The sequence below is a fragment of the Taudactylus pleione genome, unplaced genomic scaffold (genome assembly GCF_031769625.1).
Source record: "Taudactylus pleione unplaced genomic scaffold, aTauple2 ptg000548l, whole genome shotgun sequence".
Classification (NCBI taxonomy): Eukaryota; Metazoa; Chordata; class Amphibia; order Anura; family Myobatrachidae; genus Taudactylus; species Taudactylus pleione.
In genome coordinates this window covers 1,414,342-1,431,960 of record NW_028284950.1, presented here as the reverse complement: position 1 = coordinate 1,431,960, position 17,619 = coordinate 1,414,342, and the positions used below count along the sequence as shown (strand labels likewise).

Genomic DNA, 17,619 nt, shown 5'->3' with positions numbered 1-17,619 from the left:
TTACCTGAAACCCCGCTCCTGCCGCCGCTATCAGCTCCTCCATCCGTCCTCTCGGGCCGCTTTGCACCATGGGAGAGACATCATGATGTTTCTCCCATTACCCAATGCGGGAGCCGGAAGATGGCTCCGGCAGTGAGCGCAGCAGCCGATGAGAGTCTGACAGACTCTCATCGGCTGCTAAAACAAACACACAGCTGCCGTCGCCGGCAGCTGTGTGTTTGAAACTGTGTAGTCACAGAGACACAGACGGCCCGCATGGTACGCAGGTGAGGCGCCCTCCACTATGTGGCACCCTACTCAGCTGCGTACCATGCGTAATGGTAGAACCGGCCCTGTCTGCAATTCAGCAATTATCTAGCCAGGGGTTAACAGTAATAAAAGAGGCCTCCAAATGTGACAGGCTGTTTCTCTCTCCAAGCACAACAACAAGAGCCATACTGGAGCTATTAGGAATTTAGCAGCACTCCTTTTACACAGCATACAGTGTGACAGTGCTGCTCTCCAGACTGACAACCACCCTCTCTATCAGGTGGGTTATTGACCAGTGTGCCAGGCTACAGGAGCTTCACCAGGAACTTTCATCCATCCATGTCACAAACCAGGACTCTAGGAGACAAGGCATGCCAGTGCTCAGGCTCTAATGTTTTCATGCTGCTGACAATGCCTCATGGGATTTGTAGTTTATCTTTTACTGGTCAGATTGTGAGCAGTATAAGATAAACTACAAATCCCATGTCACTCCTCCCCCTTCTCTGGCCAGCGTGGGTGTCTCAGGCTAACAGCTGACTGCCTGCCTGCTTGTGATGTGACTGCTGCGGGGAGGTCTCGGCTGCTTGGCTCTGCTCTCCCACATCTGCACTGCTGTGTAGCCTACAGGTACAGTAGGTGGGCTGAGCTGGGGCTGTGTTTTACGGGGGGCGATCACCCTTATCGCCCCCCCCCTGATCCGCCACTGGCTGAGATGCACTTTTATTATGATAAATCCCTATGATAATATTTAATATCGCAATGCAATATTAATATTATCACATCATAATCACATGTAAAATGTTAATTGTGATAAATGTGTCCCTATATAACCTAGAGGCCGGTAATCTGATAAATAGTACAGTATCTAAATCAAGTCTAATGTTTGATAAGCATAAACGTATCTAATGGGAACGGCAACATAAATCTTGGGGCCCGGCACACTCATATCTCTGGGGACCCCCTCCCCCCCCCCTTCATCCCTGAGGGTGGCATAATTTACATATATATATATATATATATATATATATATATATATATATATATATATATATATTCTACTTCAGGGTCCATAGGGTATCCACAGGATACCTTGGGGTATAGGTGTGACGTCAGTCATCGGGCACCATAGAGTTAAGCTTTCAGCCTCCCAGGATGCACTAGGGTCCCCCTCCTATACCCCGCCCCCGAGCCAAGGCACCTCAGTTTAGTTTGGTGCCCAGCCGGAGTCGGGTGCACCTGTTGGAGTGGGGGCTAGAAGAGCCCCTGAAGCTTTTTCTTCATGCAGCTGTGGCTGCACATCTGGATGAACAGCATGGACAGTCAGTCCTGACGTCCATGCTGTCTTCCCTACACCCCCGCCGGTACCAGAACGCCGGTACCGATCCGGGGATGCTGGTGAGCATCTGGGGTCACAGCTAGCGGTGACCCCAGATGTTCCGGACCATGGCCGGATTCAAGGGGGACAGCAGGTAAGCAGCGGGGTCCCGCGGTGGGTCCCCGCTGTCACATGGTCCTGAGTCCCCAGGCAGGGGGCTCCCTGGGGACTGGCTGCAGCGTGGAGCCAGGTATTGAACCTGCGCTTCCACTACCCCCTGGGACAGCGGACCGCAGCAGAGCAGCTGCGGCGTCCCGGGGGTTAAATGCATGCCAGGGGAGCGCGCCTTCCCTGTCTCACAGCCGGCGCCTCCCCCGCTGCACACAGCCCTCTCTGCACACTGCCGACTGGTCCTGTAGCAGCGCTCCTCCCCCAGGCCAGCCTCCTCTCTGCTCCTCGGCGGCCATCTTTCAACGCATGGTGAACGCTGCTGGAAGCGCTGGATGGAAGCATCGTGGTCTGGGTCCCCCCGCATACCTCTCCTCTGATTTGGGTCAGGTCTGTGTATGCTGCGCTGTGTCCTACCAGGCCCTGTGTCTGCGTAGTTGAGTGATTAGCGCTGTTAGTGCAGGAATTGATTTTTCTTTGCATTGTATGTGACTGTGCTAGCGCTGCTGCCTGTAACTTTTCTCCTAACTGTCAGCTTTATTACTGTCCCTGTCCTTTCTGCTAAGCCCTTGCGGTGCGGTGCTGCAGGGTGGTCTCTCGCCTATTTAATATATAATTGGTGAGAGGGGTCACATACTTGGTGCCATCATGTCTGAAAGTGATTTTCCTCTCCGACTACAGTGTGCTACGTGTAAAGTACCGTTAGCGGAGGGGGAGGGTAGCGCGGAGGGCCTCTGCCGGCAGTGTTTATCTATGGCGCGGCCTATTAAGGTTACAGCACCGGTACAGGAGCCGCCCTGGGCTTGTTTCGCTCAGGCGCTTACAACCTTAGTGGACCAGTTAGCTCCCCTCCGCTAACGGTACTTTACACGTAGCACACTGTAGTCGGAGAGGAAAATCACTTTCAGCCCGCGTTTACGCCAATGGGTTTGTCCCAGCAGTCAGTGGTGTCGTCACCCATGCAGGGTTTCCCACGACAATTGGTGGTACCCCACAGTCTCCCTATTTCCCCGCTCCCGGTTTCTCAGGAGCCGGCGTGGGTTAACTCCCTGACGAGTTCTGTACAGCACTTGTCGGATGTGTTGCAGGGGGAGGCTGTGATGCGGCCACATAAACGGCCGGTGGCGTCTCTGTCGGCTCCTTATGAGGATGACGAGGGGACGTCTGATGATGGGGAGATTCTGGATCCTTACGATCAGGAACCTCTCCATACTAAGGATGCTGACGCTAAGTCCAAGGTATATATTCCTGGACTTATTCGGGCAGTCCGCACAGCCTTTGTGATTGAGGACGAAGTTCCCCCAGCGGCTAAATCCAAGTATGCCTTTTTTAAAGATGTGAAGGGCGATGCCACAGTTTTTCCTCTTTCGGGTCAGTTAGTGGACCATTTAGAGGAGGCGTGGAAACAGCCTGGCAAAAGATACCAGCCGCAGAGGCGCCTGGCAGTGGCTTATCCGTTCGCGGATAATTATTTTGCAAAGTGGGAATCCCCTCCACAGGTGGATTCTCACGTGACCCGTCTTGTCTGTAGTGCCACATTGCCGATGCCATCCATGTCCTCCCTTAAGGATGCTACGGACCGCAAGGTGGAGATCTGCCTGAAGTCCGCTTATTCCCTTGCGGGGGGGGGCAGCACGGCCGGCTATGGCCATTTGCTGGGTTGCCAGAGCGATGGAGCGCTGGGCGGATTCATTAGAGGCGTCTTTTGATTCCGACTGTCCGGCCGAATAGGCGGAGTTGATTGGTAATCTCCGTGATTCGGCCACTTATATCAACGAGGCGGCTTTAGACATTAGTACTCTGGTGTCTAGAATTTCTTCAGCAATGGTGGCTGCTCGTCGCACCTTGTGGCTGCGATCCTGGAAGGCGGACGCGGATTCTAAAAAGGGTTTGGAGGCGTTGCCATTTACCGGAGAAGTTCTCTTCGGTCCAGATCTGGACAAGATTGTGGCCACGCTGGCGGCAGCCAAATCGGCTTGTCTCCCGTCGGCCGCTGCTCCTTCTGGTTCTGGACCATCGTCCTTTCGGTCTTATAGGGCCCAGGGCAGGCCCAAACCACAGTCTTTTCCTCGACAGGCTGGCCCTAAGAAATCGGCCAAGCCCCGGAAGCAGGCATGGAGTACCAGACGTCCGGCCCCTAAGCCAGATGACAAGCCTGCGGCCTGACGGCCCGGGCCTCCCTTTGGGGGATCCCAAAGTGGGAGGCCGTCTGCTGCAGTTCGCCCAGTGTTGGTCGGTCACTACGACAGACACTTGGGTGCTCAAGGTGGTCTCCCACGGGTACGCCCTCTCTTTCTGGCACAGACCCCCGGCTCGATTCTTCACCACGGGTCTACCATCAGACCGGAACAAGGCTACGGAGCTGTGGAAGGTATTGCACACTATGCTCCAGGCTGGAGTTATAGTGCCTGTTCCATCCCCCAGAGGGGCCAGGGTTTCTATTCAAATCTTTTTTTGGTACAGAAACCCAATGGGTCGTATCGTCCAATTCTCAACCTCAAGGCTCTCAACAAGTCTTTGCGGGTACCAAAGTTTCGGATGGAGACCCTACGGTCCATCATTCTGGTGCTGGAACCTGGGGACTACATGGTGTCATTGGACATACAGGACGCTTACCTGCATGTCCCTATTCTTTTGCGCCATCAACAGTTCCTCAGGTTTGCAATCCGCAGCGACCACTTCCAGTTTCGGGCGTTACCTTTTGGCCTGGCGACAGCACCACGTGTGTTCACCAAGGTGATGGCGGTCATGGCGGCTTCTCTGCGGCTGCAGGGAGTCCGCATGTTGCCGTACTTGGATGACCTTTTATTGGTGGCAGGATCTCCAGAGCTCCTTCTACGCCTCTTGGACCTGACCATTGCGCTACTGCAACGGCACGGCTGGCTAATCAACTGGCAGAAGTCCACTCTAATCCCGTCTTGGTGGATTCTGCACCTCGGAGCCTTATTGGACTCGGAACAGCAAAGGATCTTCATGACGGGGCAAAAGATCTCTGCTTTACAGTCGAGGGTGCGCAGTTGTCTGCACAGCCGCCGGGTGTCTCTACACTCGGCGATGAGGTTACTGGGCTCCATGGTGTCGGTGTTCGACATGGTGGAATATGCCCAGTTTCACTCCAGACCTCTGCAGCACCTGATCCTGTCCAAGTGGAACGGGCTGCCTCAGTCTCTGAAGTCCCAGACGATTGTGCTCACCCCGGAGGTTCACCTGTCCCTTGCCTGATGGTTACAGACGACCCATCTCAGCAAGGGACGTCCGTTATGGGTTCCAAATTGGGTCCTGTTGACAACGGACGCCAGTCTTCGGGGCTGGGGAGCAGTTTCGGGTCCACACTTGTTCCAGGGCAGGTGGACGCCGACAGAAGCGTAGCTTCCAATCAATATCTTGGAACTCCATGCGGTCTTCAATGCTCTCCAGCAGGCACATCGGGTTCTCCAGGGTCGTCCGGTACAGGTCCAGTCAGACAACGCTACCACCGTGGCCTACATAAACAGGCAAGGAGGAACCCGAAGTCGGGCGGCTCTCGTTGAGGTCTCTCGGATCCTGGTATGGGCGGAGCACAATCTTCCGGCCATATCAGCGGTCTTCATCCCGGGAGTGCTAAATAGGGAAGCGGACTTTCTAAGTCGCCAGGACGTTCATCCGGGGGAATGGTCCCTGCACCCGGACGTTTTTCAACTGCTGGTGGACAGATGGGGTCTTCCAGAGATCGACCTCATGGCGTCCCGGCACAACAACAAGTTGCTGGTGTACGGGTCTCGCACAAGAGACAAAGGGGCATCTCTGGTGGATGCTCTGTCCGTCCGGTGGACATTCCGGTTCGCATACCTGTTCCCTCCGGTCTCCCTTCTTCCACGGGTAATCCGGAAATTCAAACAGGAAGGAGGGACGCTCCTGTTGATAGCTCCCGCGTGGCCCAGACGGCACTGGTTCTCAGACCTTCAGGATCTGTCCGTGGACAGTCCTCTGCGGTTGCCGCTATGACCGGACCTTCTGTCACAGGGTCCTTGTCTTCACCCGGACCTGACTCGGCTGTCTTTGACGGCGTGGCTGTTGAGACAGCCATGCTGAGGTCCAGGGGGTTTTCCAGCTCTGTGGTGCGTACCGTGTTACGAGCTCGGAAGCCGTCTTCCACGAGGATATACCATCGCGTGTGGCATACGTTCTTCCAGTGGTGTCGACCGAGAGGTTATGCACCGCGGGAATTTCGTCTGTCTCGTATACTCGCCTTCCTACAAGCGGGACTAGATCATGGGCTTCGCCTTGTTTCTTTGAAGGTACAGGTTTCGGCCCTGTCTGTCTGGTTTCACCGTAGGATTGCTACAATCCCGGATGTGCGCACCTTTATGCAAGGTGTTCTCCGCATTCAGCCGCCCTTTGTTCCACCTGTGGCGCCTTGGGATTTGGCTGTGGTCCTGAGGGCTCTCCAGGGACCGCCGTTTGAACCACTGGGCTCAGTGGATCTTAAATGGCTAACAGCTAAGACTGTTTTCCTTCTGGCTATTGCTTCGGCCAAACGTGTTTCTGATTTAGGGGCTCTTTCTTGTAAACCCCCTTTCTTGGTTTTTCATGGGAACAGGGCAGTGCTCCGCACTCGGCCCGAGTTTCTTCCCAAAGTTGTTTCCCAGTTTCATGTTAACAAGGAAATCGTTGTTCCGGCCTTTAACTCACCTGGTCTTTCAGTGGGTGAGGCCTCTTTGGATGTCGTGCGGGCCTTAAGGACTTATGTTGACCGCACTTCTTCGTTTAGGAAGTCGGACGCCTTGTTTGTCCTCTATGGCTTCCGTAAAAAGGGTTGGCCTGCTTCAAAGCAAACTTTGGCGGCCTGGATCCGTATGGCTATTTCTGAAGCTTATCTTCATGAAGGCCTGCCGGTTCCTCCTTCTGTGAAGGCTCATTCCACTAGGTCTGTGGGTCCTTCGTGGGCAGCTCGACGTGGTGCCTCTGCAGTCCAGATCTGCAAGGCTACTACGTGGTCCTCTGTCCATACCTTCGTGAGGTATTACAGGTTTGACACCTTCGCCTCTCAGGATGCTTCCTTCGGCCGGCGGATTCTCCTTTCTGCACAGGAGCGTCCCCACCCTTAAAGGATACTGCTTTGGGACATCCCCAAGGTATCCTGTGGATACTCTATGGACCCTGAAGTAGAAAATATGAGATATGGTAAGAACTTACCCTTGTTATCTCTATTTCTACGAAGTCCATAGGGTTCCACAGGACTCCCGCCCTGTCGCACCTGTGCTGCAGATGGGCTTTGCTCTGGTCACCGGTTTTTCCGTCTCCCTCTGGTGAGAATGTGATTCTTGTGTGTGTCCAGATCTTTTTTCTCTCTCTTCCTTCTCCTCCTCCGGCCTATGGCTTGATAACTAACTGAGGTGCCTTGGCTCGGGGGCGGGGTATAGGAGGGGGACCCTAGTGCATCCTGGGAGGCTGAAAGCTTAACTCTATGGTGCCCGATGACTGACGTCACACCTATACCCCAAGGTATCCTGTGGAACCCTATGGACTTCGTAGAAATAGAGATAACAAAGGTAAGTTCTTACCATATCTCATATTATATATATATATATATATATATATATATAATGATACTGACTGCGGCACTCACAGTAGTTCTATAAATTACCAATAGGTCATAGTAACTGCCCTTTCACTATTGGTGATTTCTTGATCCTTTTTAAGTCTTGTGAGTGCCGCCGTCAGTATCTTGTTAAATAGTGGTTGGAGGTTGGAGTCTTTCATCTGGGGAGGGCACCAGGGCCAGGTACATGTTCTCATATTCAACCAGTGGAGTGCTAGTCTTTTGTGTGTGTGTATATATATATATATATATATATATATATATATTTATATATATATATATATATATATATATATATTTTTTTTTTACATTTATTTGGAAGTAACAGCAAAAGAACTATCAACAAAACGACAGTAAAAACAAATAGGCTAATTTACCTCACAACAGTCTGTTGGTGAAGACAGGCTGCTGATTTGCCAGTCACTCTGGCTCCTGGGGAAGACTGACATCCAGGGCAGGTGTTTGTAGGAGAGATGCAGGCCTGCAGCTTTATGCCGCCATGAACTGAGTTTTTACCGGGGGTCGGCACCGACGGTTACTCCCTGCTCCCCGGCTGCAGTCTTGCCCTTCTACTGTAGCTTTCCTGGGGGCCGCAGTGGAAGGAAGTGGCCGCGATGACGTTGCGCGTTGCGACGTCATCCATATACACATTGCCCAGGGTACCGGACCAGACCAAGTGACAGCACTGGTAAGGGGGAGGTATTGGGGCGGCTTAATCATTCTTTTTGGCCTATTTGTGGAATACGCTAGTCTGGCAGCTGGACCATTTAGTTTGTAATTAACTATTAGGTGCCAGGGTCCCATTTTGTGCCCCTGAACCTTGGGGCCGCTCTAAACATCGGGGCGCAGGACAGCAGTACCCTTTGTACCTCCCTGTCGCCAGGGCCTCGGCACACAGGCCTTTGGTTCCAGGAGACGCACACCCTGCACCAATAGAATATACTTACCTCTCCACCGAGCACTGCAGAAATCACGGCACCAGTGCCATTTTCAGAGATATGCCCATGCACAGTAGAATAAACACCAAGAAAGTTGTTGCCCCAGTAGTGAGCCCCCAGTAGTGAGCCCCCTGTAGTTGCCCCCAGTAGTGAGCCCCCTGTAGTTGCACCTAGTTGCCCCCAGTAGTGAGCCCCCTGTAGTTGCCCCCAGTAGTGAGTCCCCTGTAGTTGCCCCCAGTAGTGAGCCCCCTGTAGTTGCCCCCAGTAGTTAGCCCCCTGTAGTTGCTCCCCCCCCCCTGCTGCCGTCCATACCCCGGCGTCCGCTCCTCGGCACTATGGGAGTGACGTCATGACGTCACTCCCATAGTGCCCTGCGGGACCTGGAAGACAGAGGAACCCCGGGAACCCCTGCCGCTGGGGGTTTGAATAGGAGCCGGGCGCCCGCCGGTAACACACTCAGTGGGCGCCCGGCAGATGGAGGGTGCAGGGGCTGTGAGTGGCGTAACTACTGACCCCAAGCTACCCAGCGCCTAAAAGCCACCGCGGGGGCTGCGGGGGCAGTAGTTATGCCACTGATGCAGGTAGGAGAATCAATGGACACTGAAGCTTAGTGTAGTGAGGGGAGAGTTACAGTGAGCAGGGGCACCAAGAGGGGGGGGGAGTGGGTACAGATTACCCGGGCCCAGGCTTCCCGAGGGGCGCGGCGGGGGCGCGGGTCCGACGCTGCCCCCCCCTCCCTCACAGCAGCCCAGCACACAGTGTGTGCTGAGCTGCAGTGGGAGACTGCTCGTGGCTGCTGAGCAGCAGCCACAGCAGCGTCCTATGCCTGTGGGGGGAGTGATCACACTGATTGCACCCCCCTGGCTTTGAGAAGGGCTGAGGGGGCTCAGAGCGCCCCCCTCACCAACGGTGAAAATATTTTTATTCATTTTTCCTGAAGGGGGCGTGGCCACGCCGCCTGCAATTAGGCCATGCCCCTGTTACCCAGGCCCACTGCGGCTCTTGGCGGGCCTGACAGTGAGTAGGGGTAAGCCAGGCTCCCAACATTCAGACCCATCTCCATGTGTGCCCCCCAGTCATTAACCTCACCGCACGGCACTGCACTGTACATGTGTCGTGATGGCTTACTGATGGCGGTCGTAGTGACTATGTGGATGCAGAGTGATTGACTGTTAGTTTGCCTTTTTGGGAGGTAATGGAGGTGTCTAATCAAAAGCTGGCATGTCACAACCATTTTGTGGGCAGCGTCACTGGCCCTGGTGGCTTACATTCTACAGACATTCTGTGCAGCCATAGAATTGATAACTCGTATTGCTGCCTATATGTTTCAGGCAGAAAACGAATTCTGTAAAAAAATATACTGTTGACAAATGGTATCTCATTGATCAGGTAACAGCACTACATCTAAAACAATCTATTTAAGCATTGTAACGTATATATAGGGAGATTTATCAAAGCTTTGAGAGATACAAGTATCAACCACTCAGCTCCGAACTGTCCCTTTACAGGCTGTGTTTGGAAAATGACCTGATTGGTTGGTATTTTATCACTTTCCACTTTATCTCTCTCCAAGCTTTGATAAATCTCCCCCATAGTATTTAAAAAACAACGACAACATATTTTGGAATTCACCTACTGTAGGAAAAATAGAACCAAAATGATTTCTATTCTTTCATATATTGGAATTGTCAATAGTAGCTGTAAACCATACTTCCCTACTTTTGTATTCTCCTCCCCGGGAGAAGCCCGGGGATGAGAAGCAGGTAGGTTGCATCGGAAGCAGGGCCTGACGGGTCGTGTCATTAAGCCCCGCCCCCTCCGCAGTAAATTCCTGCAAATTTAAATAGGGGCGATTGAATAATCACGTCATTAAGCCCCTAGGGTACACGCGATTGCCGCAGGAAATTCTCCCCATTCTGCCCACTTCACTAGGAAGTGGGCAGAATGCGGGAGAAATGCCTATTCTACCTGGGATGCAGGGGGTTACCCGAAAAAATTGTGAGCCTCCCGTGACTTCCGGGAGAGTAGGCATGTATGTTGTAAACCTAAGAGCAGGATATTTCAAATGAAAGACAGAATGATTTCCTATTATTGTTTCAGAATAGTTGTTTATCATTGTATAACTACATATACACAAAATAAACAGCTAACCTGCAACTTATCTCAACTATTCTCTGCCCTTTCTAGACAGAACTGTGTAGAGTTCTATCCATTATTCCTGGTTGTACTGTGGATGGCCGGCTTATTCTTTCATGAAGGTAAGGTGATATTTTTATCAGGGGATGAATCTTCTTATTATCTCTAACTTATTTCTGATATTTTCTCTGTAAACCAATAAAGACACTACTTCTGGGATTTAGTGCAAATGCAGTGTATATCCAGGCGATGGTTAAAATAAATAATTACAATCAGGGAAGGACTGGGGCACTTGATCAGCCTGCGTCACGCACGCTCACAAAATAGCCTCATGAAAAAAGGTGCATGGTTAAGTCTCAAGGGGACGTGCCGTGAGCCACGGGAGGCTGGCCTCGTGGCATGCCCCATCTCTTAGTATACCTGTCGAGCAGAGGCAGTGCTGCTCGACAGGGATACTGTGCTGCTCAGCCAGGATTTAGGACCAGACTGGCCCATCAAGCCATCCAAGGCCATCTCAGGGCGGCAGTGGGCCATGTGCTGTACTGCCACCACCCCTTCCCTCCCCCTGAGCACATACCATGAACCCCAGCAGGTGGGTGGAGGATGGGACACCTCCGGAGACGGCCAGGTGATTTCCACCCTGTGCAGCCACACTCCTCGAGCCAGCTCTGAGGCCATCAGCCCTTCTGGCATTTGCCAGATGGCCAGTCCGGCCCTGATTACAAGGATTACTGTTGTCAATAGATGTGTTAGCACAGAGATTCATACATATGGTTGAACGTAATATACAGCTATTACAGCCATGGCCAAAAGTTTAGAGAATGCTACAAGTATTGGTTTTCACAAAGTTTGCTGCTTCAGTGTTTTTAGACCTATTTGTCAGATGTTACTATGGTATACTGAAGTAAAATTACAAGCATTTCATAAGTGTCAAAGGCTTTTATTGACAATTACATTAAGTTTATATCAATATTTGCAGTGTTGACCCCTCTTTTTCAAGACCTCTGCAATTCGCCCTGGCATGTTGTCAATCATCTTCTGGGCCACATACTGACTGATGGCCACCCATTCTTGCCTAATCAATGCTTGGAATTTGTCAGAATTTGTGGGATTTTGTTTGTACACCCACCTCTTTACTATTGACCACAAGTTCTCAATGGGATTAAGATCTGGGGAGTTTCCTGGCCATGGACCCAAAATTTTGATGTTTTGTTCCCCGAGCCACTTCGTTCTCACTTTTGCCTTATGGCAAGGTGCTCCATCATGCTGGAAAAGGCATTGTTCATCACCAAACTGTTCTTGGATGGTTGGGAGAAGTTGATCTTGGTGGATGTTTTGGTACCATTCTTTATTCATTGCTGTGTTCTTAGGTAAAATTGTGAATGAGCCCACTCCCTTGGCTGAGAAGCAACCCTACACATGAATGGTCTCCGGATGCTTTACTGTTGGCATAACACAGGACTGATGGTAGCACACACCATTCCTTCTCCGGACAAGCGTTTTTCCAGATGCCCCAAACAATCTGAAAGGGGATTCATCAGAGAAAATAACTTTACCTCAGTCCTCAGCAGTCCAATCCCTGTACCTTTTGCAGGATATCAGTCTGTCCCTGATGTTTTTCCTGGAGAGAAGTGGCTTCTTTGCTGCCCTTCTTGACACCAGGCCATCCTCCAAAAGTCTTCGCCTCACTGTGCGTGAAGATGCACATTCCTGAGCAAAATCTGCACTGGTGGTGCCCTGAACCCGCAGATTAACCAACTTTAGGAGACGGTCCTGGCGCTTGCTGGACGTTCTTGGCACCCTGAAGCCTTCGTCACAACTATTGAACCTCTCTCCTTGAAGTTCTTGATGATCTGATAAATGGTTGATTTAGGTGCAATCTTAATAGCAGCAATATCCTTGCCTGTGCAGCCCTTTTTGTGCAAAGCAATGATGACTGCACATGTTTCCTTGCAGGTAACCATGGTTAACAGAGGAAGAACAATGATTTCAAGCTCCACCCTACTTTTAAAGCTTCCAGCCTGTTATTCTAACTCAATCAGCATGACCAAGTGATCTCCAGCCTTGTCCTTGTCAACACTCTCACCTGTGTTAATGAGAGAATCACTGACATGATGTCAGCTGGTCCTTTTGTGGCAGGGCTGAAATGCAGTTGAAATGTTGTATTTGGGATTAAGGACCTGATTCAGACCCATTTGTTAGGGTCTGCTCATAGCTGGACGATTTTCACTTTCTGTGCATGCGTACGCATCGCAGTGCGCGTGCGAGAGATCGGGAAGCGGTCGCACATTGCACATAGCCTGGCCAGTAGAGTGTGTGACAGGAGAAGCTGTCTGTTGGTGGTAACAGGGGCTGGCCATTAAAAATGGGGGAGTGGAGGTTCTTACGCAGGCGTGCCTAAGCGTCTCAACGCCGTTTCAGAGGCGTACATAATTAAGAGGCAGCATTATTGTACACGTCACCTGGCTAATTTTTACACTCAAGTAATCGCAGTGCTAGCGGCAGGGTATTGTCAACCTCAAGCACTGCGTTCGCTTCCAATGGTACCCGATGTACCGATAGTTGCATACACTTCCTGGAGATGATGTGCGCTAGTGGGCGTCTTAAGACAGGCTGGTGGGCGTCTACATACACAAAGCGATCGCACGCCAAGACCTAGTGGGCGTGATTATGCCTTGCCGTGCGATCGCCTGCCTTGCTGGGTGTGTGCCGGATTTGCATACGCTGGGTGCGAGCGTACGCATCTTGCGAGCAGGTCTGAATAAACTCCTAAGTTCATTGTCATGGCAAAGAGGGACTTTGCAATTAATTACAATTCATCTGATCACTTTCCATGACATTCTGGAGTATATGCAAATTGCCATCATAAAAACTGAAGCAGCAGACTTTGTAAAAACCAATACTTGTGTCATTCTCAAAACTATTGGCCATGGCTGTAGTCTCATTGGATTAAAAAGTAATTTCCACCATATGTTTAAACTCATTTATGACTAGTTTTGTCATCTCTTCAAATCAGGTGTTTTCTGTCATTACAATTAAAGTCGATCACTGTACCAGTGATCCGCACTCACAATATACCTGGCTACAAACGATTCTGCATGGACTTCATTATTCACCCTCTGTGGTCCATCATTCACCCTCTGTGATCCATTATGCAGCCTGTGATCCATTATGTAGCCTCTGTGACAACAGCTAATACCATAGGAGACATGCGGAGAGGTGCGTTTCACTATAAAACAGGACTTCTTTTATCTTTGATTTTGTTTTTTGTTTTTCAGAAGTTGCTGCTGCCTCTGGCTTACTATACATATTTGCACGTCACACCTATTTTAAGGGTTATGTGGAGTCTGCTCAGGGCAGGTAAGTATTGCACCTTGTTTAACAATATCAGCAATACCACATCATCTGTAACCCAGAGCACGTTATCTGAAGCCAGTGTCGGAATGGGATATACTGGCCCATCAATAATTCTAGTTAAAGGAGCCCATTGTAGAGGTGAAAAGAATGGTATATAGTTATGAGACCGGCGGACGCATGGCCGCCGGTCTCAATACCGACAGTGTAATCTCGGCAAGGGATCTAACATAGGCGGCGAAATACCGACACCTATGTTAATCCCGACGCCGGAACTCCGACAGGACGCCGGACCATTCATCCAATGCCGGGGGTAAGTATCCACGTAGCCGTGGATGGGGGGTTAGGCTTAGGGATCCCCCAGGGGAACTTAGGGTTAGGCACCCCCCCCCCCCCGGGGGAGAGTTAGAGTTAGGCTAGGGGAAGGGGGGGTTAGGGTTAAGCACTAAGGGGGGAGATTAGTGCTAGGCACCTCCCAAGGAGAGTCAGATTTAGGGTGCGGGGAGGGGGGGTTAGGTTTAGGCACTAAGGAGGGAGGTTAGGGTTAGGCACACCTAAAAGTGGGTTAGGGGAGGGGAGAGGGTTAGGAATAGTAAACTTACCTCCGCTGTCGGGATCTCCTTCATCGGGCTGCCGGTGTCGGGATTTGAACCATCGGGCTCACGTCTGGCGGTCAAACATACTGATTCCGAAGACAACATCTTTCATATTGAAGAAATCATTTATACCATAAAACTCACAACCTGGACATAGGGTCTGATGCAGAGTTGGACGCGGTAAAACAGCCGCTGCGTCTTTGTATACAGCAGCGGTGCTACAATAAACAAAATCCACAGTAGATGTTTTATTATTGCCGGCTTCCTGATACGATGCTGCGTCCAAAGACACATCCATGGATCAGCTGCATGGACATTGGTCATCTGAGTAACCCTCGGGTTGACCATGTATCTCACGCTGTATACAGCTCTGAATTAGGACCATAGTTGTTAATAATACAGATGAGTCCACATACACCTATCCTGAAACTGCGCCCATTATCCCCGTTTGGTGTGCCAGAAGTGTGCGAGTTACCCACACCATGCAACTATCTTGTATAATATGCATCTTATACCTCTGCTTTTTACCATTTCTTTTGTGGCCAACATACTAATCTTAAGTACCTAGGGCCTGAAGTACGCTATTGCCGTAGCTGCTGCCATTTTGTACGCAGAGGATAAGAGGATATGTGAAAATATGATGTCACAGACGCTGCAATTTGCATTGAGCCCATGAAAATCCAAGCAACTCTATACTAATACGTAGCCGCGTACACAGATCTTTCCATAATCGGCCTCTTGAGTAACCCTATGGTCGAGCAGAATGGCCGCCTGAACTGAGACGCCAGAGCCATGTTTTGTGTATATGGGATCGCAGCGACACATCCTGAAAACTGGTGCGACACGTACGCGCTTTTGACGGCAAACTCCATTACCTCTCCCAAACGACCATTACCTGTTAACAACTCTGCAAATAAAAAGTCACTGCTTGTGACTACGGTAATGGGCTTTGCCGCATGCGCAGCACAACTCAGACACATGCGCAGATAGCCGATAATAGCTCAACTGTGCAAAGTGTACCTCTCTGAATCAGGCACCTAGTACACTATTATCGAATTAAGGTGCAAAATTCAGGAAAAGGCACAAAATCTGGATAAAAAGGCAAAAAACAAAGGTCCTATATGAGTGACTGGTGTCCCACATCGTTATGCTTAATCTGCTACTTTATGCTAATTCCTTTGAGACAAAATATACTAATCCTAAATACTTAGTACATTATTAGTTACTTAGGGCCTGATTCACTACGGATCGCGATATAGTGTACGCACGCAGTTCAACTGCGGTAGTATGCTAATCCATAATGATCGCAATGCTGCCGCACCACTACATAAGGACGCCCACTTCACCTACATGCACATCGGTAATGTTTAGCAAGACTGTGAAAACATCGGTACAATCAAGTAACATCGGACCCATATGCACAGTGAAGGCAGGTCAGTCCTCACTTAGGAACTGCTAACTTCAGCACACACTATGAGGCTTCAGGCTGTGTATGCTATCGCAGTGGATAATTTATGTAGGCCCCATGCAACGGCGTTGAAACGCACTGGCACGTCTTTGCTCGCCTGACCAGTCCCCCATCACCACCCACAAAACGGCACTTCCCGTCAATCACTCTGCGATGGGTCAGCGTAGCCACTACACTGACAGTCTTGATCGCAGTGGCCGGTTTGCGCACTGCGATGCATATGCATGCGCAGTACCCAATAATCGGCCGATTGCTTGCGTATTGGCAACTGCGATGTAAGCTGAACCAGGCCCTTAGTACACTATTAGCAGATTAAGATGCAAACTTCATGGAAAAAGTACTTAAGCATGGGAATTGCTATTCGCAGCGAAGCGTATAAGTTGTACCAGGCGTCTCGCGCCATATGGCTCTAAGAGGTGTATGAGGACACATTTGTAAAATCTCTTGCACCATGTTGTTATAGACATTGTATAGGGGCACGCTTGTGCTTCTGGGTCACTGGTGGATCCTTTGGTTTTATTAACGGCTAATCTGAGCCTTCTTGTTTGCCCCATAAAAGAGACTGGAAGCTTTTGGAGGGCCAAAGTAATAAAACAGTAATAATTGTCTGATCCCGATAATCCTGATACATCTGGGGCCGTAGAGAGAGCTGATTTTCTAAAAATAGTCACGCTGCCCAGGGGCACTCCATGTACCGCTCAGCCAAGGGCAAATCCAGGGGGGACGTAATCAGTGTGATCGCTCCTCCCCACCCGCACAGCCAGAGGAGAATGCTGCTCAGCAGCAATAGCCTCCCTGGTGCCTCTGCAGCCCAGCACACAGTAGCGTTTGCTGGGCTGGGGAGACGTATGTTTACATTCTGGGTATGCGCAGCATGACAAGATACACCAAACATGCGTACTACTCACTCATCAGCCCCTCTTCGGTTAAGTAACTGGATTGTTCTGATAAATGGGGTAACGTTTCATAGAGTTTTATATCCGATACATATACAAGTTTGTCTTCTCTTTAGGATCCCTGGGTTTTACCTCAGTTTGGTCTCATTGTTCCTGTTACAAGGATTGACGGCAGTTGGGATTACGAATGCCCTTCTAAAGAAATACCTGGATGTGAACATTTTTAAACAGCTTGATAATATGTTCTAGATTCAGGCAATCTATTGTTTACATCAGTGGTTCCCAAAGTCCACCATTACAGTCCACGTTTTAGGGATATCCATGCTTGAGCACAGGTGACTTAATTAGTACCTCAATCCATTTGATTTAACCATCTGGACTCAAGCTTGGAAAACGTGGACTGTAATGAGGGACTTTGGGAACCTCTGGTTTACATGAAGGATCTTTTTTTATTTTTTGCTTTGTACTTGTCCAAAAAATCATCTGTAAACTGTATCTTAAAATATACATGTTGTATACATTAAATTATTCTGCAATAAATAAATACAGTAATTAAATAGACAAAAAATAATATGGTTTTGTAGCTGTTGCTGGACCTCCATTTACAACAGACGTGTTAATTGCTGTCTGGTAGAGAATTCTGGTGTTTCAGGAACATATAAATTAACAGTGGCCAGTCCACTCTATCATTTTTTTATTGAAATGTAATATAGATTCAGGAAACCATAGTTTAAAAATTACAATATTTATATACAATCTCCAAGCACATTGTCGCATGTTCCATCTTCCACTATACTATACATGACTTGTTCTTTAAGATAACATTTTGAAGTGCATTGAACTGTACTGTATATGGTTTTGAGAGACCTAACTACATAACTTAGAAATCATGGATACTGACATATTTATCAATATTAT

At 49.8% G+C, this 17,619-nt stretch overlaps 1 protein-coding gene across 1 annotated transcript in view; it reads left to right on the top strand.

Annotated features, from left to right (window-relative positions):
- Positions 1-17,272, top strand: part of LOC148500706 (microsomal glutathione S-transferase 2-like) — a 40,535-nt gene extending 23,263 nt beyond the window's left edge. The window contains exons 3-5 of the mRNA XM_088451443.1: positions 10,439-10,509; positions 13,666-13,747; positions 16,818-17,272. Coding sequence (XP_088307569.1) covers positions 10,439-10,509; positions 13,666-13,747; positions 16,818-16,950 — 286 coding nt within the window. The 3' untranslated portion in view covers positions 16,951-17,272. The remainder of the gene's footprint in view (positions 1-10,438; positions 10,510-13,665; positions 13,748-16,817) is intronic.
- Positions 17,273-17,619: the final 347 nt, after the last annotated feature.